Source organism: Hyla sarda, chromosome 6 (genome assembly GCF_029499605.1).
Source record: "Hyla sarda isolate aHylSar1 chromosome 6, aHylSar1.hap1, whole genome shotgun sequence".
NCBI lineage: Eukaryota > Metazoa > Chordata > Amphibia > Anura > Hylidae > Hyla > Hyla sarda.
In genome coordinates this window covers 185579587-185604953 of record NC_079194.1, presented here as the reverse complement: position 1 = coordinate 185604953, position 25367 = coordinate 185579587, and the positions used below count along the sequence as shown (strand labels likewise).

At 44.5% G+C, this 25367-nt stretch overlaps 1 protein-coding gene across 3 annotated transcripts in view; it reads right to left on the bottom strand.

Moving 5' to 3' along the window:
- Positions 1–810: 810 nt before the first annotated feature.
- RNF166 (ring finger protein 166) overlaps positions 811–25367 on the bottom strand; it is a 31459-nt gene continuing 6902 nt past the window's right edge. For 2 of the 3 annotated variants that reach the window (XM_056526071.1, XM_056526069.1), the window contains exons 2-5: positions 8310–8466; positions 7115–7227; positions 6368–6482; positions 811–4355 (exon numbers count right to left, since the gene is read on the bottom strand). In XM_056526071.1, coding sequence (XP_056382046.1) covers positions 3993–4355; positions 6368–6482; positions 7115–7227; positions 8310–8402 — 684 coding nt within the window. In that variant the 5' untranslated portion in view covers positions 8403–8466 and the 3' untranslated portion in view covers positions 811–3992. The remainder of the gene's footprint in view (positions 4356–6367; positions 6483–7114; positions 7228–8309; positions 8467–25367) is intronic. The other variant, XM_056526070.1, reaches the window with a different exon arrangement.

Below are 25367 nucleotides of genomic sequence, written 5' to 3'. Positions count from 1 at the left end.
AACATAAACAAAATTAAAGAAAACCATCTGAGAAAATGTTACATAACAACAATTTTTTTTTAAATAGACCAAAAGGCAGAAAAACTGCTAAAATGTTCAGCCACTGTTTTAGGTTGAAAAGTTGGACCAAAAACTTTTGCAGATAACTCACAAAAACGTGCGGGCCACTGGTCACCATAAGTGGGCATGGCTTCATTCACATGAAGCAACCATAGTTTGAGGACCTGTAGTGTCAGGAAGATCCTATTTTGAAAGGGATTAGCTCACAATCTTGTGTGAAAGGACAGCAAGACTGACATAACGTATCGGAAGAAGGGGTGAAAAATGTTGGATTTTAACTAGTTGGATCTCTGAAGGATAGGGATAAGTTTACATTACATGGCCATTTATTATCAAGATGCTAATGTCAACATTTTGAAATGCTTTAAACAACAAAAACAAATGATACATAGTACCATAAATAAAATAAAAAACAATATAAAAGGGCTCATTATGCTCATGCCATACCATACTCAACCCTACCTACCCCCGAAGCTGACAAAAAAAAAATTAATAATAATAGTCAGGTCTCAGGTTCCATAAAAATACTGTTATTACTAATCCAAACACAGGCAGATGAAGAGTAAAGTGATTTCCATAATTTATATGACATCATTTTATACACTATAAAATAGCAAAGCTTCACACTAATGCATTAAAAATGCCAAAACCGGTTATTTATCTTATTAAAAGCCAGTATAAAATGTGTTATCCCTCATTCTCTGGGTACCCCATTCTAAAGCACTGCAGGAGTGACTTTACCTATGTTAGGAGTACTGGGATCTGGATTGATCAGTTTTCTGGCAGCCGGGCACAAAGTTACAAAGACTTCACTGGAAATGGCTTTTTTTTTACATAGATATTCTAAGTTTATTACTTTTTTACATGATGCATTACTGTTAGCTGGTGTTTATTGACAGTGTATGCTCTGATGTGTCAAAGACTGATCTATGTGTAAGGAATTAGTGCATTGGTCCAAAGCACAGCACATGACAACCTTTTTAGGTTTCTTCTTACTCTGATAGGTCAGAGATCAGATAAGCATGGCTGCTGCCTTCCAGAATTAGTGCCTCACTTGTCCAGAGGCAGCGGATACTGCTGCATTGAAAAGAATAGGGCAAAGCTGCGATATCAGACAAAGCCCATGGGCAAGGGTGGTGCTATATCTAAAAGAAAGCTGCCACATTGTTTTTCTTTTTCTGCTTTTGTTTAGGCCACTGGATTAAAAGCACCAGGACTAAAGCCCATCACATCAATAGACTTTTTTTTCCTTCTGCAAAAAAAGGACAACGCCAACAGTGTGTGGAAACAGAGAGAAAAATGATTCCTGCAGTGTTCTAGAGAGTACTCCACCACTCAAGAACCCCACACCAGGATCACCCAGAGAAAAGAGGTGTCAGCTGCTGTATCCACACATAAGGGTAGCTCCACTCCTATCTAGTGTCACACGTAATTATACAATCTATAATGTAGACAATGGGTGAAGAGGATCTCCATCAGCTAGGGACATCTTCTAAACTTGTAAATGCGTATATTTAAAACCGGATCCACACTGAGTAAAATAAAAAGTGGCAGTTTTATTAATCTAATAGTATGTTCTTTTCAAGTCTATGGAAAAGAGGCTGTCAAGTTATCACATTCGGGCAAATTTATGAAACTGTTTAAAAACACCTAAAAAAAAAAAAAAAAAAAAAAACTGTGTTGCCCACAGTAACCAATCACAGCACAGCTTTTATTTTGCACTGTGTGAATCAAGTCTTGTACATGTGTGATCGAGCCTAAGTCTTGTACAGGTTTTATGTTAGTAATCGGTGGAGTTACACTTTAACCCCCACTAGAGGTACATTGTACATCAGAAATTACATAGTTACCTCTCCCGGATTTTGGATTTACAGTCCAGGGTTACCGGTTCACCGAAGTACAGATACACTCACCCACACAGTGGTACAGCAGCTGCATCAAGGTGGAAGCTTCACAGAATTTGCTAGTTTTATTCCCTGCCAATATTCAACAATATACAAATTTGGAAAGATTCAACAGCCACATTTTACGAATTCTCTAGAAAAGGTTCTTCATACAGGGGTCAATTTTTATCCAATTGGACTATTTGTTAGTGCCAGCACTTTAGACAGCACTTCCACCGTAGTGGAACACGATGAATAAACTCTGCAACCATGTTTATTGTTCCAATGCATATGAAAGAAGACATCATTCTGTAAAGAAGTTGTAATCTACCATTTTATATGTACAGCTCCTACACAAAACTCTCTTTCCATGGTCTCCAACGTCTTGGTAACATTTGGTAGGTTGGTGAAAGTAGGTGACAGAAGTTGCAAAGTTGCTTTACTTCAGATGCAGCAGAGCAATAAAATGGTTGCAAAACAAAAGCTACCGAAAATTCGATGTCATCATATGCTCCTAACTTACCCACATAGAAAATCACATTTTATACATTAAACTATATATGTAAACTTTAAACAGTTCTATGATGCAGAATATAAATGATCTAATGCTTTTTAAAGCACAAAGGTCCCTTTTCACCTTATGCTGTTACATTCCTACAAGTTGAATACGGTTCATTTCTTTAACTTCTCCCTCTAGATCTATACAAAAAATGTTTAATATAAAGAAATATAAAGTGCTGGTTAGGTTTGTCTTCACACCGAGTTTTTGGCCTCTATTTGTTCTCCTTGTCTTTATTATAGAGTTCAGATTTACATCAATAACTATATTAAGTTTGTAAATCTACAAATATGTACCATTTTTTACACTGTATAGTGTAAAGCTCTAAATCACGGCTTCTGTCTACCATGAGTCCAAAGGAAAAATAGTAAAAGATTTAAGTGATCTATGGAAACATAGGCAAAGCCTATATGCCAGCAGTCAAATGCTGAGGCCTAACCACCATCCAATCTGCTTTTCTATTCATCTACTGATGAATACTCAGAGTCCTTATTACCTTTGATCCCATCTCCCATATACTCAATATTCATTGTAAAAACTCTTTTTACTTCTAGAAAGTGCCACAATAAAATAAGTATAAAAAAAACCAACAAAAAAACTAAATAAAACTAGAGAAGCAGTAGTGGTTGGCACCTCATTCCTGCTTCCCTAGCTGATTGCACCAAGACACAGATCCGGCCCAAAAATTTAACTTGGCAATTCTTAAAAGATTCCACCTTACTAATAAAAACACTACTAGAGAAAGGCATGGGGAAAAGGAAAAAGTGATTAGCTAGTTTTGGAAGGAATGTACAAGCCTCGATCGTGGGTGACAACGCAGGGAAACCTTGCGTCTAACAGAAATCTTCAGTTTTCTGACAGCGACAGAGCAAGTGCTGCTTGTAATGCTGCTTCTTCATCGATGCTGTAATCCTACAACACACGAGATCAGAGTAAAAGCAAATACAGTGGACTGAGCATGAATTTAAAAAAATAAAATAAACCTTTAAAGGCTGAGTTCACACACAGTGGTACCATGCTGCACAGCCAATCACTATGCAGCAAAACTATATGTGATTTACCGCAAATTGCAGTGATTCTGCAATAGAGTTACTGACTGCACAGCAGGGGCATTATTAGCACTGGGTGTCAGGGATACACACACTAGATTGGTAGCCCAGTGTCCTGGAAGGTCCTCTTCACCATTCACTCACACAGGCTGCAGGCAGTTTAGGCCTGCAGCCTAAGAGCCACACACACGCAATCCCCCGAACTGGCTGACACAATGATATCACGTCATCCCACCTGTCCTGGGATTTAGTCCCTGTGGCTCACCGGCTGCAGGCTTAAAGAGAGAGAGAGAGAGAGAGAGAGAGAGAGAGCAGCTTCCTTCATTGTGGGAACCAGGAATAAAATATATTTACCCTCTATGTGCTCCCACTGCAGCCATCTTGGTGTTGATCCTTGCTGAAAGCACTTCCTTGGGTAGGTTGTCACAAGGACCTTCCTGATCAGTGGCTGAGTAAGGTCCCTGAGCTGACACATAAAAGTGCTTGCAGCTGGGGCTGACACCAAAACAGCAGCAATGGTGAGTGAGGAGGGTAAGTATTGTTCTTTCTATTTACCTGCTGAACACCGAAAGATACAGTATCTTTTTGTAAAGTTATTTGGACTTGCTCCAGATGCCAGTGAAACTCTGGTAACAAAAGTAAAATGTGCAGTGACCACATGAGAACTTTATTTTCACTGCTTGTGAATATACATACCACAAATGTGTCATAAGAGAATTTATGCCGGTGAAGAAGGTGCTGAAGAAAATTGGCACTCTTGTAGCTAGGATCTCCCCATGGCATTGCTGAACATATAGGGCAAACCTAAATGCCAGAAAACAGCACAAGTTAAAGCTATGGCTGTCATAAACCAGTGCCTTTTTACCATTGAGTTCAAGACAAGTCTATATTTGTGAGCCATAGAAATGGCCATTTTACAGCCCAAAAGGGTTTATAGCCTAAAGAGTGCAAGACAGGCAGACAGGTGCAAGAAATTCACAGATGGCTACTAAAATCATTTAGAGGCTGTCATTCTTGCCAAAGATCGTGCAACCTTTAAATGAAAACTGTCAGCAATACATTGGGTTATAGTCTGGGTGAACAGGAGTCGGTAACGTGCTCACTTACTTAGTTAAGTTTTGTTCTGGCCGAGTTTGCGTCCTCTAAAGTGTCCGCCATCCATCTCAGTTTTGCGTGCAGCAGGCGGGTCCCCCGCCTGCAATCTTACTTTGTGTCCCGGAGGCAGGCGCCCGAAGCTCGCCCCCCCGTTGCATATTCATTCTTTGCTTGCTTCTCCACGTCCTAATGACGTGGAGTAATCCATCCCCTTAAGCGCCGCGCTCTGTCTTCCGAGCGCATGCACTGTTGTTTTTTTACCCAGCTCTCAGTCCTCAGAACCGCTCTGCGCCACGGAACTGCGCATGCGCTCGGGAGACAGTGTGCAGCGCTTAGGGAGGCGGATAACTCCATGTCATTAGGATGTGGAGAAGCAAAATATGTATATGCAACAAGGGGGGCAGGCTTTGGGCACCTGCCTCCGGAACAAAAAGTAATATTGCTGGTGGGGGACCCGCCTGCTGCGCGCAAAACCGGGATGGATGGCGGACACTTTAGAGGACGCAAACTCAGCCAAAACAAAACTCTACTAAGTGAGCACGTTACAGACTCCTGTTCACCCACACTATAATTTTGTGTGGGTGAACTTGCTGACAGTTTTCCTTTAACCCTGTCTATGTCATACTCTATGGTTAATCATTCGTTATTCTAAGATTTGCACCTATTTCTGAAGATACTGGATTTTTTTAATATTACACAATCAATGTAAAACCCAATTGCATATTATCAAGTCATATAATCTGAACATGTATGAGCATTTCCTAGCGAACGGATAGCTGCATTGATACATTAGATTAAAGGTGTGGTTACATCATTGGGCTGATGGCTGTACATGGTACACTTTAAACTATATCAAAGATGATGCATCCGAGAAAAAAAGAACGGACTGACGGATGGTAAATCATGCATCTTGTCTTGCAAAGTGCTGTATTTCACAGTCACACATGAGATTTTATCTTCCTTTTTAAAAAAACACTTAAAATCTGTATTTAGGATCACATTTGTGATAATTTATTTGACAAACAAACCATAGTGCACACCACATTTGCACTGCAACTTATGACTTCTCTCTCTCCCCTTTTCAAGGGTGTGGCCAACAACAATCTAATAAATGTATTTTTTGAATCCAGATAATGGCACAAAATTGGTGCAAAGCTATGCCTGCTCTTAACAGGTGTAGACCAGGTTGTACCAAATTTATTAAGAATCATGCACCTCTTAATAAAGTTGGCACATTTTAATCAAAAGTACTTCATTTTAAGACGGTCAAATGTAATTTTCCTATCTATCTAAAAAACTGATCCTATCAGGTCTCATGGTTGCCCCCCTCTTCCAAAAGAAAGTAACAATAAATACATTTCTATGCTTGCAGAATATTGTGGGAAATGTATAATTTCATGCATATATTCTGCTGTTCTTATGAAAGAATATGATGTATGTGAAGCATGTACAGTGACTTTAATAAAAAGTTACATTTCATAAATTTCGCAGAAATGCCATGATGTACTTAAATATGAAGTGATGTAAAGGACGTCTGATTCTGACTTTGATTGTAAAGTGTTGATAAATTCCCCAATGCCCCCACAGTAATTAAAGGAATGACATGTGTATGAGTGCTAAAGCTAAGGTTATTTTCTAGTCATAAGGGTCCACCTGCTGTGACTACTCCTAATAGTTTTTGCCCTGCAAGGCTCATTCCTAGTCTGGAAGGCAAAACTTACCACTTTGTTGGGATCACTTCTGTGGTTCTCCATGCAGTGTTTCACAAGTTCTTGCTGGTCCAGGTTTCGGGCTCCACAATATGGACAGACAAACGTGGAACGGTTTGGAATATTACTGGCAAAGAAATGACAATGACATTCTACCACTTGAAGAAAGGAAACGGTGAAAACACACAAGAGAAGACAGCTGTTAAGTACGACTCTAGGCAAGCCTGCGCTAAGTCACTGATGTGGAGATAAAATAGGTCACATATTCTGCCATTACAATAAATAACTTCCTAGCGATGACCATAGAAATGAGATGTTTGCAGATTGATTCTGTTGATGTATATGAGCCCTGGCAGACAATAACTTGTGTCCCATGAGAGAAAATTATCTGATGAGATCTTTTTGCTTGTATCACTTGTCTCCAGAAATGTCTACCTCTATTCTACAGAAGTATCCTGCATGATAGGACCTATTTACATGATGTCTGTGGTGTATACACTGAACCTGTCTATATTCCCATACATTTTCCAGGTTATGCCTTAATGTTACCCTGTAAAAGGAAAATCTGGAAAGGCTATTGTTATCTTTGTAACATGTATCTTTACAGGTAAAGCCCTTTAACAAGATCATAGGACTATTTGGTGGTACTTTAAATAGAGGCGGTGCTGTCACAACCTCTGCATCACTGCACATGAACATTCATTAGAACGGGAAACAATTAAAGGATTCCTAGAGCAGCAATGAATGACAGTGGATTACCTGGGAATAGGTTGAGATGTTGGGACTACAGGAACAAACTTCGGACAGTTGGCCATCTGTTCTTGGACTTTGGCACATGAAGAAATGTGGGATCGCATCTTTGCGAGGGTCACCTGTAAAGGACAACACAGTCCTTAAAATCCACAACACATGGTAACAGCAGATGCTTACTTTATTGGTGGTTGAGTAATAAACATAAAGGACCAAACTTAATTTCTTGTGTGATTTTCTGTAATGGTCAAAATGATTGCCTCATATAAGAGAGCTGATCATTTCTTTAAAAAGGCAGGAGAACCTATGTCCAGACTAGGAATGGGGTACAAATATGACTGCTGAGGCCAGGGATTGGCTGCAGCAAAGGCAGGGAAAACCAAGGTGGCAAGAATCAGGGGGTTTAAGTGTACATTCACACATGCACATTTCCTGCAGCAGATTTTGCTACCCTTTGAAGTCAATGGACAGCAAAATCTGCAGCAAAAATATGCACGTGTGAACGTATCCTAAAGGGGTATTTCAATCTTAAACATCCTGTTTTGCCTTAGTGACTGCAAAAAGACATTTTTGCAAATAGATATAATTTCCTTTACTTGCATCCTTTTAGATTTGGGCTTTTTTCATCTTTCCTTGTTGATAGTTCATTGTCTAGGTTACAGACCACCTCTTCGCTCTAGAAGGAGTGGATAGGTCTTGCTTTGTGTGTATACGAGAGTATGTGCATGCCACTGCCTGAACTCTGGGGGATCGGGCACAAATCCCAGGGCCAAATCAAAAAACTGCACAGAACCACAGGACAGACAATTCCCCATTCCCTGAACGGACATCATTTTTCAAAACAGGACAAAAAAAAATATTCAGTATGTCTTGTTTAGTATATACATGTATTCTGCAATATATGACTATTCTACAGCATCTTTTCTTAGATCAGAATCCTGTTCTTGGCATTTCTCAAATTTGTTGAAAAAAATTCCAGCTGGGTGCTGCCATATGGACGGGTCTCCCTACATATTCTGACATTGTCCAATCAGCAACTACATTGCCAGACTGTAGGGACATTCCCTTTATGACAAGGGGAAAAAGCAACGCCATGTTCTCTATTTATTCATAAATGTTCAGGAGGAACAACAGAACAAGGATAATACAAGGAGAGAATACAAGGACAGCTGATATGTCCTTAATGTAAGACACCATGACTTACCTTCTTACTGCAGCCTCTGCAGGGAGCCTTATATGAAGAGAGCTGTTTGTCTACATTGGAGGCCTTTTCCACCTTCTTTGGGTCAAATGGCATACGACAGAGAGGGCATAGCGGGGATGGGACCTGAAGACATGGCTGCAGGCACTCGCCACAAAACCTGAAAAAGAACCAGCCCTGGGTCAGACACCAGCATGCCAACAAATACTCATATCAGCTGATCAGTGGTGCAGTTCCTGAGTTATGGCCTAGAATTTAAATATGTAATTGAGAGTCTTTGGTGCACTTCGGCGTTCCCTAGCCCCTTGGTGTACTGTTATGCCCACATCAGCCCTGGACAACACACCATACATAAATATTAGTTCCTCTTTCTACAAGCATGGACAGCCCATACCACCTGCACCGCTTCCCCTATAGAAGCAGGTTAGTGTGGGTGACACTACAGATGATAACCTTCAAACTTCTTGTGTAGTTTGACCACAATTGCCCTCTGCAAGCCTGTAGAAAAAGATGTGGTTTACAAGATGTGCCAGCAGGATTCCTGACCATAATTTAGCTTAAAGTGGTTGACCGGTAAAACATTTTTTTACAACAAAACAATAAAAGCTTTAACTCACCTTCCTCACTGCCCCCAGTATTTGGGCACCCTGTTTGCGTCCAGTGACACAGATTATCCATGACCTGCATAGAGTAGCATCTACAGTTCAGGTGACTGACAGTGCAGCTGGGCCAATCACAGACAGGACACCACTGCAGTCAGTGATTGGCCATGCAGCGATGTGACGTCACGTCTACAGCTGCGGGAAGACCGTGGAGGCCTGGCCACAGACAGAGCGCCTTGATTCAGGAAGCTGGGTGAGCAAGGAAGGGGCTAAAGCTTCTTTCGGGAAGGCCAATGGGCAATAGTGAAAATAAAAATTTCAACAGACAACCCTTAAACTATGGCTGCCAGTACAAGGCGCTGGACTGACAGTAGTGTACACAACAGATAAGGCGTAGACACAAACATCTGAAGATGACCGAACACATTGATTTAAAATACCAGCAGAAGATGCACATTTCAAGAAAAGAGGAAATCAGAAGTGAAGGTGAATGGGGAGTGTTATCTTTCTATTACTCTAAACACTGAAAGACCATATGACAACATAACCAGCTCAAAGGGCCTTTCATCCTGGCAGTTATACAGTCATGGCCGTAAATGTTGGCACCCCTGACATTTTTCAAGAAAATGAAGTATTTCTCACAGAAAAGGATTGCAGTAACACATGTTTTGCCCTTTGTGTCCCTTTGTGTGTCTTGGAACTAAACCAAAAAAAGGGTGGAAAAAAATCTAATTGGACATAATGTCACACCAAACTCCAAAAATGGGGTGGACAAAATTATTGGCAACCTTTCAAAATTGTGGAAAAATGGAAGATTGTTTCAAGCATGTGATGCTCCTTTAAGCTCACCTGGGGCAAGTAACAGGTGTGGGCAATATAAAAATCACACCTGAAAGCAGATTAAAAGGAGAGAAGTTCACTTCTTTGCATTGTGTGTCTCTGTGTGCCACACTAAGTATGGACATCATGAAATCTGAGGATTACCAACGGATTTTGGATCGCACTGTACAGCCTAGTGTCAGAAAGTTGGGTTTGTGTCCGAGATCTTGGGTCTTCCAGCAGGACTATGACCCCAAACAAACATCAAAAGCACTCAGAAATGGATGCCAACAAAACACTAGATAGTTCTGAAATTGCCAGCAATGAGTCCAGAGCACCTGTGGAGAGATCTTAAAATTGCTGTTGGGAAAAGGCGCCCTTCCAATAAGAGAGACCTGGAGCAGTTTGCAAAGGAAGAGTGGTCCAACATTCCGGCTGAGAGGTGTAAGAAGCTTATTGATGGTTATAGGAATGACTGATTTCAGTTTTTTCCCCCCCCAAAGGGTGTGCAACCAAATATTAAGTTAAGGGTGCCAATAATTTTGCCCAGACCATTTTTGGAGTTTGGTGTGACATTATGTCCAATTTGCTTTTTTTCCTCCCTTTTTTTGGTTTAGTTCCAATACACACAAAGGGGATAAACATGTGTATAGCAAAACATGTGTTACTGCAATCCTTTTCAGTGAGAAATCCTTCATTTTCTTAAAATTTCAGGGGTGCCAACATTTACGGCCATGACTGTATAAGATTAGGTCATCTGGGGAAGACAACATACATCCCAAAATACCATGATGATCCTATAGATATGTAAGATTGGGTGTTCTAGGGAAGTCAACATTCATCCCTAGGCACTGTGCTTACAGTGGGGATCAAAAGTTGGTGCACCCTAGGTAAAAATTTGTATTAATGTGCATAAAGAAGCCAAGGAAAGATGGAAATATCTCCAAAAGGCATCAAATTACAGATTAGACAATCTTATAGTAGGTCAACAAAAGTTAAATTTTATTTCCATCATTTACACTTTCAAAATAACAGAAAACAAAAAAAATGGCGTCTGCAAAAGTTTGGGCACCCTGCAGAGTTAATATCTTGTACTGACCCCTTTGGCAAGTATCACAGCTTGTAAACGCTTTTTGCAGCCAGCCAAGAGTCTTTCAATTCTTGTTTGAGGTCTATCTATAGATTTTCAAATATGTTGAGGTCAGGAGATTGTGAAGGAGATTTATTGAATCCATTTTTCCTTCTACTCCTAAGATGTTCCCTGTGCCACTGGCTGCAATACAACCCCAAAGCATGATAAATATCCCCCAATATTTGTACAAGTATCTCTTTATAGTGGAATAGTGTACCACAACTCCTGTGTCTGCCAGATCTTTCAGGAGGGATTGCGCAGTCAAACGTGGGTTTTGAATAGTTTTTCTCACAATCCTGCGAGCTGTTCTGTCTGATATTTTCTTGGTCTTCCAGATCTTGCTTTAACTTCCACTGTTCCTGATGACTGCCATTTCTTAATTACATTCCAAGCAGAGGATATTGACATCTGAAAACGTTTTGCTATCTTCTTATAGACTTCTCCAGCTTTGTGAGCGTTAACTATTTTCAGTTTCAGATTTCTAGACAACTGCTTAGAAGAATCCATGGTGCTGATTGTTGGGGCAAGGTCAGATGAGTCTGGGCATTTTAAACCTTTGAGCTTGACATCACCTGGTCTTCCCAGATGATGATTGAGAACAATCCATGACACTGGCAGGTCTGAGCTTTGCAAAGGGGGCAGTGCATGCTATAAATTCTGCAGGGTGCCCAAACTTTTGCAGTCACGATTTTTTTGTTATTTTGAAAGTGTAAATGATGGAAATAAAATCTAACTTTTGTTGACATATTATAAGAATGTCTAATCTGTAATTTGATGCCTTTTGGAGATTTTTCCATCTTTCCTTGGCTTCTTTATGCACATTAATAAAATGTTTTACCTGGGGTGCCCAAACTTTTGATCTCCACTGTATCCTACAGATATACAGCAGTCACATCAGAATAAGTTACCAGAGGTTTGTATTCAGCATTTAGGTACGAATAGGCTTCTCTACCAGACACAACAGTGCTGACAAACCTAGAACGACAATAGTCATACAATGAAACCTGAATCCGTACACCACTGGCGGCATTAAATATTGTTAAGGGTATATAATGTTTACCTTAAAGGAGAACTCTGCTGAAACTTTTTAATTCATTTACTGTGCCTGGGCTGCAAAAAGTAAAATTTACTTTAATTCATCTTTTGCTGCTCCTCCTTCTAAGCCCGACCCGTCACACTGCGATCAGCGGCTGGTGATGTGCTAAGCGCAGTGTCATGTAATGGGCCTCGGGAGAGAAGTTGAGCCCAGGCTCCTTATATCACAATGCACTCAGTGTATCACCGGCCGAGGTATAACATCTCTGAGGCTGGCGATAAGCTGATCTCATTATGACACATCGGGCTCCAGGATGTGGAAGAAGACCAGGCCCAGAAGACAGAAGAGCGATATCGGTGCACCGGCAGGACGGTGGAAGGGGAGTTAAAGTTTATTATTTTACTTTTTGAGGTCCGGGAACAATGGATGGATAAAAAGTTCTTCTTAAAGGGGTACTCCAGCCCTAAGATGTCTCACTAAGGGGGGGGGGTCCCGCCGCTGGGGACCCCCGCAATCTTGTATTCGCTCACATACAGCCGGGTGGCGACCATGGGGCCGGAGTATCAAGACGTCAAGACTCCGCCCCCGTGTGACGTCACCCCCCGCCCCCGCTATGCAAGTCTATGGGAGCTGTTTGTGAGCTGGCACCTTTGGATAGGGGATAAGATGTCTCAGAGCCGGAGTACCCCTTTAAAAACAACAAATAAATACACAGGTGCTTTAATTGTACAGGTTTATTTCTCCCACTGCTGCTAGAGGATTTAGGGGGACAATCTAAAATATCACCCAGCCATGTGGTAAAAAAGCTAAATCTGGCTTTAATGGACTTAGAGAAGGAGATTGTGTCTTGATTGGTTGCCATGGGCAACTGCACCACTCTTCCTCTACACAGGTCTCCCCCACTATTATTTGTCAGTGCACATTCATAAACGGTTTCTCCATTACCAGAATAAACAACTGTAAAACTACACTGACCAAAAAAAATAAAGGGAACACTTAAACAACACAAAGTAACTCCAAGTCAATGACACTTCTGTGAAATCCCACTGTCCACTCAGGAAACAACACTGATTGACAATCAATTTCACATGCTGTTGTGCGAATGGAACAGACAACAGTAGGAAATTAGGCAATTAGCAAGACACCCCCAATAAAGGAGCGGTTCTGCAGGTAGTGACCACCGACCACTTCTCAGTTCCTATTAGAGCTGCAACGATTAATCAATAAAATCGATTAAATTCGATAACTGGATTTGTCAACAACGAATCCAGTTATCAAATAATCGCCAGATTTGTTGTCCGCAGCCAGGAGGCTGCTGCGGTCAGGCATGAGTCCCGAAAATCCTGCAGCAGCCTCAGTGACAGCGAGTCACTGTGGAAATTGTATCGCCCGACGCCCGTGACATGAAGTTACAGGTGCCGGGCAGGTGAATTCTTCAGGCATGTAGCCTTGCTTCGGGCAAACATGGCCAAATGCCTGAGGAATTCACATATAACAGGGACAGCGACCCGGCGTAGGTGCGTGCGATGACATCACTCATCGGCGTACCTCCGTCCGGACCGAGGATGCGGTCCAGTAGCAACAATGACCGCCGAGCCCCTGAGCCTGCCGGAGCGCACATGGGGGCGGAGTACAGGTAGCAGGGGATCAGAGAGAAGGGGAGGTTTGGTAATAATGTGGTACAGGAGAGGGGGTATCATGACACGGGGGGGGGGGGGGCATCAGAGGGGGGTAATATAATGGCCCTACTTAAAGTGTGTGCAGTGCAGACACACGGGTGCAATGCTCTGCACATACCCCCATGGGTAAAGCAGTGTGTATGTAGTACATATACACCGCTATACACATGGTAGTATGTGCAGAGCATTTGCATCCTAGTGTTTGTAGTACTACAGAATCTGTACACAGACATGTGTATAGGAGTGCTATTTATAAAAAAAAATTTAATAAACGGATCCACCAATAAAAATTAGCTCCCCCCTTTTCCTATTGCTATACAAAAAAAAGTAAAAACATTTTTATTTTTTTTTTTTAGATATCTGATACTGCCGTATGGCTAACTGTCTGAACTATTAGTAAATCATTAACATTTTATTTTAATAGTTCAGATAGTTACCCATGGGGCAATATCAAATTTACACTGATTTCTGTACAGGATAATTAATATTGATCGTGTACAGCAACCAGCATAAACGTTAAGAAAAAAAACTCCTTGTCCTTCTCTACCGCGCCTGTCTCAGCAGTCAGAGAGGTTGAGCCATTACCGGTGGATACGACCTGGTTGCTACCGCCGCTGCAAGACCATCCCGCTTTGCGGCGGGCTCTGGTGAATACCAGTAGCAACTTAGAACCGGTCAACCAGCACGGTCCACGCTAATCCCTCTCTGACACAGAGGATCCACCTCCAGCCAGCCGAATCATAACACTGAGCCTCATTTTGACTTGTTTTAAGGACATTACATCAAAGTTGGATCAGCCTGTAGTGTGGTTTTCCACTTTGATTTTGTGTGACTCCATATATAACCTCCATGGGTTGATAAATTTGATTTCCATTGATAATTTTTGTGTGATTTTGTTGTCAGCACATTCAACTATGTAAAGACGAAAGTATTTCATACGATTAGTTCATTCATTCAGATCTAGGATGTGTTATCTTAGTGTTCTCTTTATTTTTTTTGAGCAGTGAATTTAACTAAAACTTGTATTCCATGAATTAACCCCATGTAAAATCTGCTCCGGGAGGCGGACAGTAATAAACAAAACAAAAACAAAACATCCTTCTCTTCCTCACTACTGTGCCCCTGCCGGGATCATGAAACTCTGTTCCTAGTGTCCTGTGCTTTGAGGTTTGGGTGACATGACGTCATATCACACGCCCGGTCATGCATTCAGCAGCTGAGGCGGGTTACCACTCTTTGCTTATGTCTGGCATTATTGATTTTGCTAGTGTACAGAGTTTGTGGCAAATCCCAGCAGCTGATGGCTGCCGCGACTTACTGGGTATGAAGTACCCTCAGTTCATGAGTGCGCTTTATACACTTGGACAGTGACCAGGAATACATGTACATACCTTGTGTCATCTAGGAGTTAAAGGGAACCTACAACAGACACCCTAACAAGGATAGGTAAGGGGACAATACACAGCTTTACCCAAAAATACTGGGCTAAAGCCTGAAGTTACTAGCCCCTATTTATTTCCTGTCCCTAAAATATGGATTTTATGAGGTATAAAGATAAAATGTACAAACCCTGCAAACAAATTAAGTTAAAAAGTGAATACTGAGAAGTGTCTCTAACCCTGTATATATCCGTGGATTGAGCCAATCCCTGAGGTGTCACACCGCTCTATGTGAAAATATCAGGGGGTCTGCAGATCCCCACTAACAACACTGCACAGTATAAATAAAATATTGATTCACGCCTCCCACAACATGTTTCGCTGTAAAAACAGCGTTGGCAAGAGGCTATCAGGCAATGACAGGGAACCTGTCACATTGGAAAATGCAGACCTCTCCGCATACATCATGTTTAAAGAGCAGCTAAAGCTGAACAGATTGAAAAGTTTTGTAGGGAATATTCCAAGATAACTTGTCATTTATTTATGTAACTCCTCGTTTTTAGGCTAAGAAGTCAAGTGGGCGGTTCTACTCACTGATTGGCAGCTTTTTCTGTATGTACAGGTCTAAATTTATCAAACCATGTGAGAGAAAAAAAAACTGGATAGCCTTTGCCAGTGGCATCACTGTGGGGAGGGGGGTCTAGTGGGTAAAGCCCCCAGTCTGCCATCCATAGTCCCAAGTCTGAGGCCGCTGTAACACAAATTAACACCAGCGGAACACTGCATTCCACAAGACGCCGGCCCAGTGACGTCATGACATGTCGCTTACCGTTTGGCCCCTTCTGAAGAGGAGCAAAGCGTGCCACAAATATAAAACATCGAGCACTGCTGACTGACACCTGCTCCTCTGATCATATCACACCAGTTGCCTCTACGAATCCTGGCTTCAGTGGCTAGTACTGTACTTCATGACTTGTATGGCAGAAGTTGTGCTGCACACAGGGAGACGACCACCTCCTTATCAACCCTGGCTTCAGTGTTCAACTTCAGGCCATCATTGTCTGGTATAGGTGCAGGCAGCACCAATATACCAGCTCTGTGTCTGCCACAGACTGCCACCATGTGCTCCGCCACCATTTTTACTATAGAGAGGGAGCAACTCCCAGTAATTGCTGCGCCTTATAAGGCAGTGTTTCAAAAACCAATGTACCTCCAGGTATTGCAATACTACAACTCTCAGCATGTCCAGAGAGCATTTGGCTGTCCAGTCATGCTGGATATTTTGCAACATCTGGATGCACGCTGGTTGGGAAACACTGTTCTAAGGGATGAAATAGTGATTCAAAGCGTTCTCCGCAGGCTCATTTTCCCCCATGGGACCCATCACTGCTCCCACCCAATGGTTACTTATTATTAATCTATATTCCTTACAAGCACTTATGTCACCTAAATAAGTAATACCTAATACTGCAGTGCATGTATAATGTGTCCTCGCAGAGCAGCCAACTATATACACATGTCACCGCTGCGCTATGAATGAAAAGCATTCTAGCCGTCTGCTGGCACTATGCGCTGCTAATAGAAATACTTTTCATTCATAACGCTGCAGGGGTATATGTATATAGAAGCGCTGGGGGGCGCAGACATACAGCATTATCTGCACCCCACAGCACTTCTATATGGAACAGACCCTGTTCCATGATGAAGGTAGTAGTACAAACACTAATGTAGCCTCCCCAGCTGTCTGCAGACTCCCGCAGCCAGGGAATTACTACTCCCATCAAGGAAACAAGTCTGTTCCATAATGGGAGTAGTCTGCTCAGCACTGCAGGAGTCTGCTGATGTCACCTCTTCTGAACATGCTCAGAAGTAATAACAGCAGGGATGTGGAAATCCTATCGCCCGAAAATGAATTGTTTATAGATTTAGTCTGCATCTCACACCGGCGCTCAGAGTGTATGGAGGGGGCGGTGGCGGCCCCCAGCTGATTTCAGTAGCCGGGGGCCGCTGCTCAGAGCCCCCCAGCCGGTGTGAGGTGATCTCAGGAGCGAGGGCAGAGCCCGAGGTCACACATCTGCAGGAGATGATTAAGCCACGCCCCCTCACCCCCATCCTGGAGGATGGAGAGCGCAGCGCTGCATAACACAGGAAGACAGGGGGAGAATGAGGACGCACACAGCCCCTCCCTCCCCCACACACAGCCTCTCCCTTCCCCCTGCTCTGTCTACACAAGACCTCATTTATCATGGGGAGGTTTCAAGTATTCACGGGGGAAAATACAGAGCGGGGAGAGGACGTGTGTGAGGAGACTGCACTGCACGGGCTGGGGATTTCACCTCACACCGGCTCAGGTGAGGAGGCTGAGCATGCAGGCGGCGGGAAGGGTGGTTGTATATATATGTAATGTATAATTAGGGGGGGTGTATCAGTGGCGGGTGTATGTATGATGTGTGCATATGTATGGTGCATGTGTATATTTTGAAAGCCTAATTGGCTGCCTTTGTGGGAGTGGCATGGGGTATAAAACCACACCTCTCCCACAGGTAGGGGCGTGTGTAACGTTGGCAGTAGCTGTTTACAGTCTACTATGTTAGGTCTCACGCTCTCCGGAGTTCGAGTCGTGGTGGTCCGGTTCCCGTTCCCTTCTGTTCCTTGAAGGTAAGCTGACGGCCCCCTGCGGCGTGCCTCCCACCCCGGGGCTGTCTACCATGGGCAGTCCTTTAACTGGTCGATGCCCTGGTCCTGCCCAGAGGGGGGGGGGACGTCCCTTCAGCCGGGCTCGGGGATCCGTCTCCTCCTCGTTAGCTCCTGCGCGCCTCGTGTTCCTGGGCGGGGGAGGCGGGGCCTAGGGTCCCACTGACGTCACTCCCCGGCGCCGCAATTCAGCGCTGACGGCCGCGTCGGGGTCACGGCCTGCCTTCTCTGGAGGGTCCTCTCACCTACTCATAGTAGGACACTAGCGTCACCAGCTGTGGTCCTGACCGGGGGGGGGGGGGGGGGGGGGATCAATCTGCGGTCTGATATGGCTCTGGGGACTGCTCCCATGGGCCATTTCAGACTTGTGCCTCCTGAGTTTCCGCTGCAGCGCAGGAGGGGGCTTGGGCTGCTGGTTCACATTTTAAACTGTGCCCCTTTATTACCCCACTGTTTCCAGGTCACTTCTAGTGGCCTTATTTTCTGCCATGCTCCCACGATTACTTAACTGCCAGGTTTAGCCGTTAAGCAGTTTTCAATATTATTCCATGTTTGTTTCAGATTGTTTTGTTGGTTGGTGTCGAGTTTCCCTTCAAGGGATTTCCTCTTAGCTTTCAGCTCGAGGTATATGCATAAAAAAAAAAAAAAAAAAAGGAAGAACATGCACCTATGACATACTCATTTTTTCTGTACCATACGGTCACACACCCACGGGTGGATACCCAATACTACTCAGGACGCTGCCACCGACACGCTTTAAGAGCCACGTGCGTCCTCACACACTCGCCACTCGGCTCCTGGTCTGACCCTGCTTAAGTCGGGGGATGGCGCTCATGTTGTACCTGACTCATTCAGCGCAATATGATGTTAAACTAGGCAGAGGATCACCTTTTGTCTTACACGTCTTCAGCGGGGTCCTCCGCGTGTGCCGTTCTGACTCTTCTTCAGCGCAACGGCATAGACATAGTCTCCACAATTATTACTCTCCTCGCCACTCACACCCTCTAGTTGTTACTCCATACACCATGCTAATTATCTCATAATATTCACAGCTGGAATCCGGTCGTGCCATCAAGGCTCTCGTGTTGTCATTTACAGCTCAGGACATTCAGCAGGTCAGTCCCTCTTCAGTAGCTAGGTGGATTGGAGTATAGTTGCATAAATTCATTAGTGATTTGTCTCCCACCGGCACCCTTTACTGGCCCGGACAGGTTCGGCTAGAGGTATGTCCCATCGCTCAGACATTGAGGATGCCCTCTCCGTTCCGGAGACCCCCGCCAAGGCTTCGGACCGAGGCAGCATACCGTCATACCGGGTGTGGACCATCCCCAAGCTAATGGAGGAGTTGAGGAGCAGGGGCATCCCCTTCCCAGCCTCAGCCAGGAAGGGCGAACTGTATAAACTGCTCAATGCCGACCTAGCCCCCAGGGGTAGTCAGGAAGCTGTTCAGGACCAGGTTTCAAGCGCCTCGCTGTCCCAGCTCCATACCATGATGGCTGACGTCCTAGCTTCAGTCGCTGGCTTCCAGGCCAGACTGGACCTCATGGACACTTCTAAGAAGGTCGAGTCTGCTCCAGTCTCGGTCACTCCCACGGCCTCTACCTCACAGGCTACGCCTACAGGTACGACACAACCTCCACCCAACATCACCCCAGCACACCTTATCCCAGCGCCCATTAAGAAAGACATCCTTGAGGGCAAGGATGTCAACCTTGCTTCTCTCCCGATTGCCACAACGGATATCAAGGACACCAAAACTGTCGCCTGTGGTGAGCTGGCTGTGACATTCAAGAGCAAGGACGCCAGACTCAACAGGTCCTTTAATGTCACCGAGTTTGTTCTTGCTTTCGGCCTCTTCCGGGACGTCATCTGCTCAGTCAGCCCTAGCCGCAGGGTCGAGTTAGACCTGTATCTCCACAGGGTAATCCAGATAGCTCATAAATACGGAGGTACCACAAGTCCTTCTCGGCCAAAGCAGCGGCAGCTTACGCCGAGGTCAACTACGTGACCAATTGGGGGGTCGTTGATACGGAGCTCTATTGTGATCATTTCGCAGGCATGAAAGCTCCGTCCTGCGCTGTGTGCGGGCTTACCTCCCACTCAGCTAACTGGTGTCCTCACAGCAGTGACCCAGGGGAGCCTAGCTTCAGCAGGGGCCCCAGCCCACACGCCTCTGCACCTCAGAAAAACACAGCTGCTCTAGACAGGCTGGGCAGGCCGGTTAGGTTTCTGGGTAAATCCCCGATCTGTAATAATTTTAATCTCTCCTTCTGTCAATACAGTAATTGTAGACTCCTACACATATGCTTTATCTGTTACAAAGCTCACCCCAGCTCAATCTGCTCTCAGAAGGGCTCTCAGGCGTGACTAGGCGTGGTCCAGGCCGGGGTCCTCGCCTGTCACCCTGATCCCAACTGGGTCAGTTGGTTGGTGGCTGGGTTCTGTGACGGCTTTCAGACGGGTTTGGTCGCCCTCCCCCAGTGTACTCACGAGTGCCTCAACTTGGTGTCAGCTCTGGTGGACACAGAGGCAGTGTCCAATCTGATCAAATCCGAGCTGGAAAAAGGCTTCATGATTGGGCCTTTTGACACGCCCCCTTTCTGCTCTTGGAGAATCAGCCCGCTGGGGCTCGCTACCGGGAAAACAATAAAAAGAGATAAATTTATGATCTCTCTGCTCCTTATTCATCCGCCATACCCAGCATTAATGCTCTAATTCCGTCAGAGGAATTTTCAATGAAATATTCTTCCATTGACCAGGCAATACAAGTCATTCTGCAGTTAGGGAGGAACACCTGGTTGTCAAAAGCGGACATAACTGATGCTTTTAAGTTACTCCCTATTAGGCCAGACCTCTGGCAGTGGCATGGTGTTAAGTGGCTAAATAAGTACTATTTCGCCACCAAACTTACTTTTGGCGCGAAGAGTAGCCCGTGGCTGTTCGATCAGTTAGCCACAGCCCTACATTGGGCACTCCAAAACGTCACCAACTGCCAACACACTATACATTACCTTGATGATTTCTTGCTGCTTGAGCGCCCTAACCATACTCCTAGCAACCTCTCCTCTCTGCTGGCTTTGTTTAAAGAGATTGGGGTCCCTGTCGCACCACATAAAACAGAGGGTCCTACCACCCAACTTGTCTTCCTGGGTATAATCCTAGATACCGCAAACATGCAGGCAAGACTGCCTCAGGATAAATTGGTCAGAGTCCGGGAGCGACTCCACAGCCTCTGCAGGTGTCGCACGGTGTCTAGGGTCGAGCTACAAAGCCTCCTGGGAATGATGGCTTTCGCCATGAGGATCATACCTCAGGGGAGAGCATTAATTTCCTGGACCTTCTTCCCTCCGTCTCTGGCCAGAGGCAGACTGTTCATATCGACAACGAAGCCATGGCAGATTTGCTTATGTGGGACCAATCTTTAGAGAATTGGAACGGGGTTTCTTTCTTTACTCCTGCAGCATCAGAACTGTCCCCCACAGTGCTGTCGGATGCGTCAGCACTCGGGTTCGCAGCCATACATGACAATCGGTGGCTGGCAGGCCTTTGGCCTCAAGAGATCGGTAACATCCCAGGGTTTAAAGAAACCTCAGCGCTCTTCGAGATATATCCCATTGTAGCAGCCGCTGCAGTAGGGGGGCATTGTTGGGGTAACACGACTGTTCGTTTCATATGCGACAACACGGCCACAGTCGATATCCTAAACAAAGGGCGCTCTAAGTCTCCTCACATCATGCGCTTCGTCAGGAAGTTCGTGTTGCTGTCACTCGAGCACAATTTTCACTTCATCATCGAACACAATGAAGGTAGACTAAATGTTGCAGCTGACGCATTGTCCCGCGCTAATCTGAGGCTGTTCTTTCAGGTTCTACCAGGAGCAGATCGAACCGGAGCCACGGTCCCCCCACTCCAGCAACTGACGGCCTAGCCACTTACACATCAGTAGCTAACGCTTTAATTAGAGGTTCCTTAGCACCCAGCACAATTCGGGCTTACGATTCTGCTCTGGCGTCTTTCACTTCCTTCATGCACAACTGAGGTCTACCTGCCACAATCTCGGTGCATTCCTCCCTAGCGTTTGTTGGGTTTTGCCACTCCTCCTTACACTTGTCCCATAACACCATTAAGCTGCACCTCACGGGTCTTCAGCACCACAGGTCTTTTTTGCACCCTAACGCACCGTCACTGCTTTCCGCATATCCCATCAAGGCAGCCCTCAGAGGCGTGTCCCTCTTGTCACTTCATAGGTCACCTTCTCGCGCACCTGTCACCGGGAAACTCTTCAGGGCCATGTGCACCCTCTTAGACACTGACCCATTCGGTTTCCAGGTAAGCACGGTCATCAAAGTGGCCATTCACCTCGCTTTCTATGGCTTCCTCAGGCCAGGTGAGTTCACACGTCTCGGTCACAGATCACCTGGCCTGACCCTGGGCCAATTGTCACCCCTTGGCCCAGGTTTCACTCTCACTCTCTTAGCCACCAAAACCTGCAGGTGGGGAGCGTCTGTCCGCTATTTTCCCACGTCACATCGTTGATGCCCGGTAGCTGCCCTATCAGCCCTACTGACCATGTTGTCAGTCCTCTCCTACCTGTCGGCGGCCAGGCTTTGACAACAACGCAATTCATTAAACACGTCCGGTCACTCGTCACCATGTTGGGTAAAGACTCTGCAAGCATCACAGGTCACTTTTAGGATTGGAGCGGCCTCGGCTGCTTCCAGACACAACGTTCCAGCTCATGTGATCAAGAAGTTGGGTCATTGGAATTCTGCTTGCTTGGACCGTTATGTGCCTGACCCCTCGACGCAAATGGCAAATGTGTTCAAAATATTGGCTTTGTAAACTTCAAATAAAATGAAGTTGCACCATATTCTGACTCTTTGCCCTCTATAGGCGTACCCACGGGCGCGGTATTTGGGCACATCTCAACCGCTGTTTCCTGCTTCTTGTTATTTGCTCCAAGTTCCAGATGGTTTGAGGTTCAGGTCGGTAAGTCGTTCTAAACATGGTTCTTCCTCAGGCTTTCATTCACGGCTCTTCGAGCCACAACCACAAATGAAGTGTATATGTGTATGGTGCCCGTGTATGTGTGATGTGTGTATGATGTGGGGTGCATCAGCGGCGGGTGTATGTATAATGTGTGCATATGTATGATGTGTGCATATGTATGGTGTATGTGGCATGTGTATGTATGCAGTGTATATGTGTATGGTGTCTGTGTACGTGTGATGTGTGTATGATGTGGGGTGTATCAGCGGCAGGCGTATGTATAATGTGTGGATATGTATGGTGTATGTGTCATGTGTATATATGATGTGTGCATGTAATGTATGGTGTGGGGGGCAGCGGCGGGTGTATGTATGATGTGTGCATATGTATGGTGTATGTGTCATGTGTATATATGAAGTGTATATGTATGGTGTATGTGTCAGATGTATATATGATGTGTATATGTGTATGGTGTCCGTGTATGTGTGATGTGTGTATGATTAGGGGGTGTATCAGCGGCGGGTGTATGTATGATGTGTGCATATGTATGGTGTATGTGTAGTGTATATATGATGTGTGTATGGTGTCTGTGTATGGTGTCTGTGTATGTGTGATGTGTGTATGTAATGTATGATATTGGGGGCAGCGGCAGGTGTATGTATTATGTGTGCATATTTATGGTGTGCGTGTATGTGTATATATGGTGTGTGTATGGTGTATGCGTATACTTAATGAATAATGTGGTGGGGCAGGTGTATGTATGTATGTAATGTATAATATAGGGGGAAGTGGCCAGTGTATGTATGTAATGTATAATATAGGGGGCAGTGGCTGGTGTATGTGTATGTATGATGTGTATGCATGTATGTTTTGTTCAGGGGCGGACTGACAAGTGCTGTTGCCAGTTGTGCTATCTAATTTTATGTATTTTCTGGCCACCCGCACTGAATTGCACCCCCAGAATCCCCCCCCCCTTCATACTCGCCCGCCGACCAAGAGCCCCACGGATGCACGTAAACACGCCCGAACCAAAACTACAACTCCCAGCATGTTGCACCGTAACCTAAACTGTAGAACTATAAAGTGCAACATGCTGGGAGTTGTAGTTTTGGTTCGGGTCAGCTGCAGAGCCATAGGCTGCATCAGGGCATGCTGGGTGTTGTAGTTACTAACTGCAATTCCCAGTATTCGTTGACACAGCCTATGGCTCTGCAGCTGACACAAACCAAAACTACAACTCCCAGCATGTTACAAAACAACCTTAACTGTACTATACAGTGCAACACCCACAGAACCATAGGCTGTATCAGGGCATGCTGGGTGTTGTAGTTATCTACTAACTAAATGCAACTTCCAGCATTTTCTGACACATAATTAGAGTAACTAAAATGCAGCATATAAACTGGAGAAGCAGAACACCCCCCCCCCCCCCAGTAACACAGCGACATTCACTGTTATCCAATCAAAAGTCTCCATATATAAGTCCCTATGAAGACTGAAAAATAGTGATTAAAATATTTTAAGAAGTGCGTATATATGTGAATAAGCCCCTTTCCTAATAAAAGTTCAGATAAAAACTACATATCATGTCACACAAGATTACCCTCATCCCTGTATATGGAAAAATTGGAGTTATAGGGGTCAGATGGGGGGGGGGGGGGGGGGGGAGGGGACTTGCCGTGTAGCTATCTACATCTCTCCCGCCGCTAATATCCTGGCATGCTGCGATCACCGTGGCCGCTATTAAACCATTAGATCACCGCTGTTAAAGTTGACAGCAGTGTCGAAAGGGATCTTATTTCCATCCCTGGTGGTCTAGTGGGGTGAATCGTACTATTTTGTTTGAAATTATTTTATCTACCAGGACAAGTGGATTTTCTTGAGGGACAAGTAGATTGTGTTCCGCTTTAGTCCCTTGGACAAGAAGTTTTATTTTTTAAATTTCCACACCCCTGAACAATATTATAAACCGGGGGCAAACGGATGACATAAAGGCTCATCCGTTTGCCATAGACTTCAATGTTAAAAATAACGGCCGTTAATTTACCCATTCCTTGTGACGGCCGAAAAATTAGTGCATGTACCGTTATTTCTCCCGTCACAACTAACGGCCGTTATTCATGACGGGCTATAATGGGTCATAACGGGTAATAAAAAAATCCCATAGACTTGAATGGGATTGTTTAACGTCCGTTTAACATTGGTTTTCTGACGGACGTTTGTAACGGATGAATTTTTATAGTGTGAAAGCAGCCCAAGTACACATAATTTGCTCAGTCACAGTATGATGGTAATTTGTATGGTGATAATATTACTCCTTGTACACTGATATTATTGGTAATATTGGCCTCAGTATACAGGATTTGGTCAGTAACAGCGTGATGGTAATATGTATGGTGATAATATTCCTCCTTGTATACTGGTATTATTGGTAATATTGGTGTCAGTATACAAGATTTGGTCAGTAACAGCGTGATGGTAATATGTATGGTGATAATATTCCTCCTTGTATACTGGTATTATTGGTAATATTGGTGTCAGTATACAGGATTTGGTCAGTAACAGCGTGATGGTAATATGTATGGTGATAATATTCATCCTTTGATACTAGTATAATTGGATTTAGGCAGTAAGGCTATGTTCACACGGCAGAATTTCTGCATGAAAATTCTACATGAATTATAGCTAATACACTTCAATGGGATTCCGTGGTCCCATTTACACAGCAGAA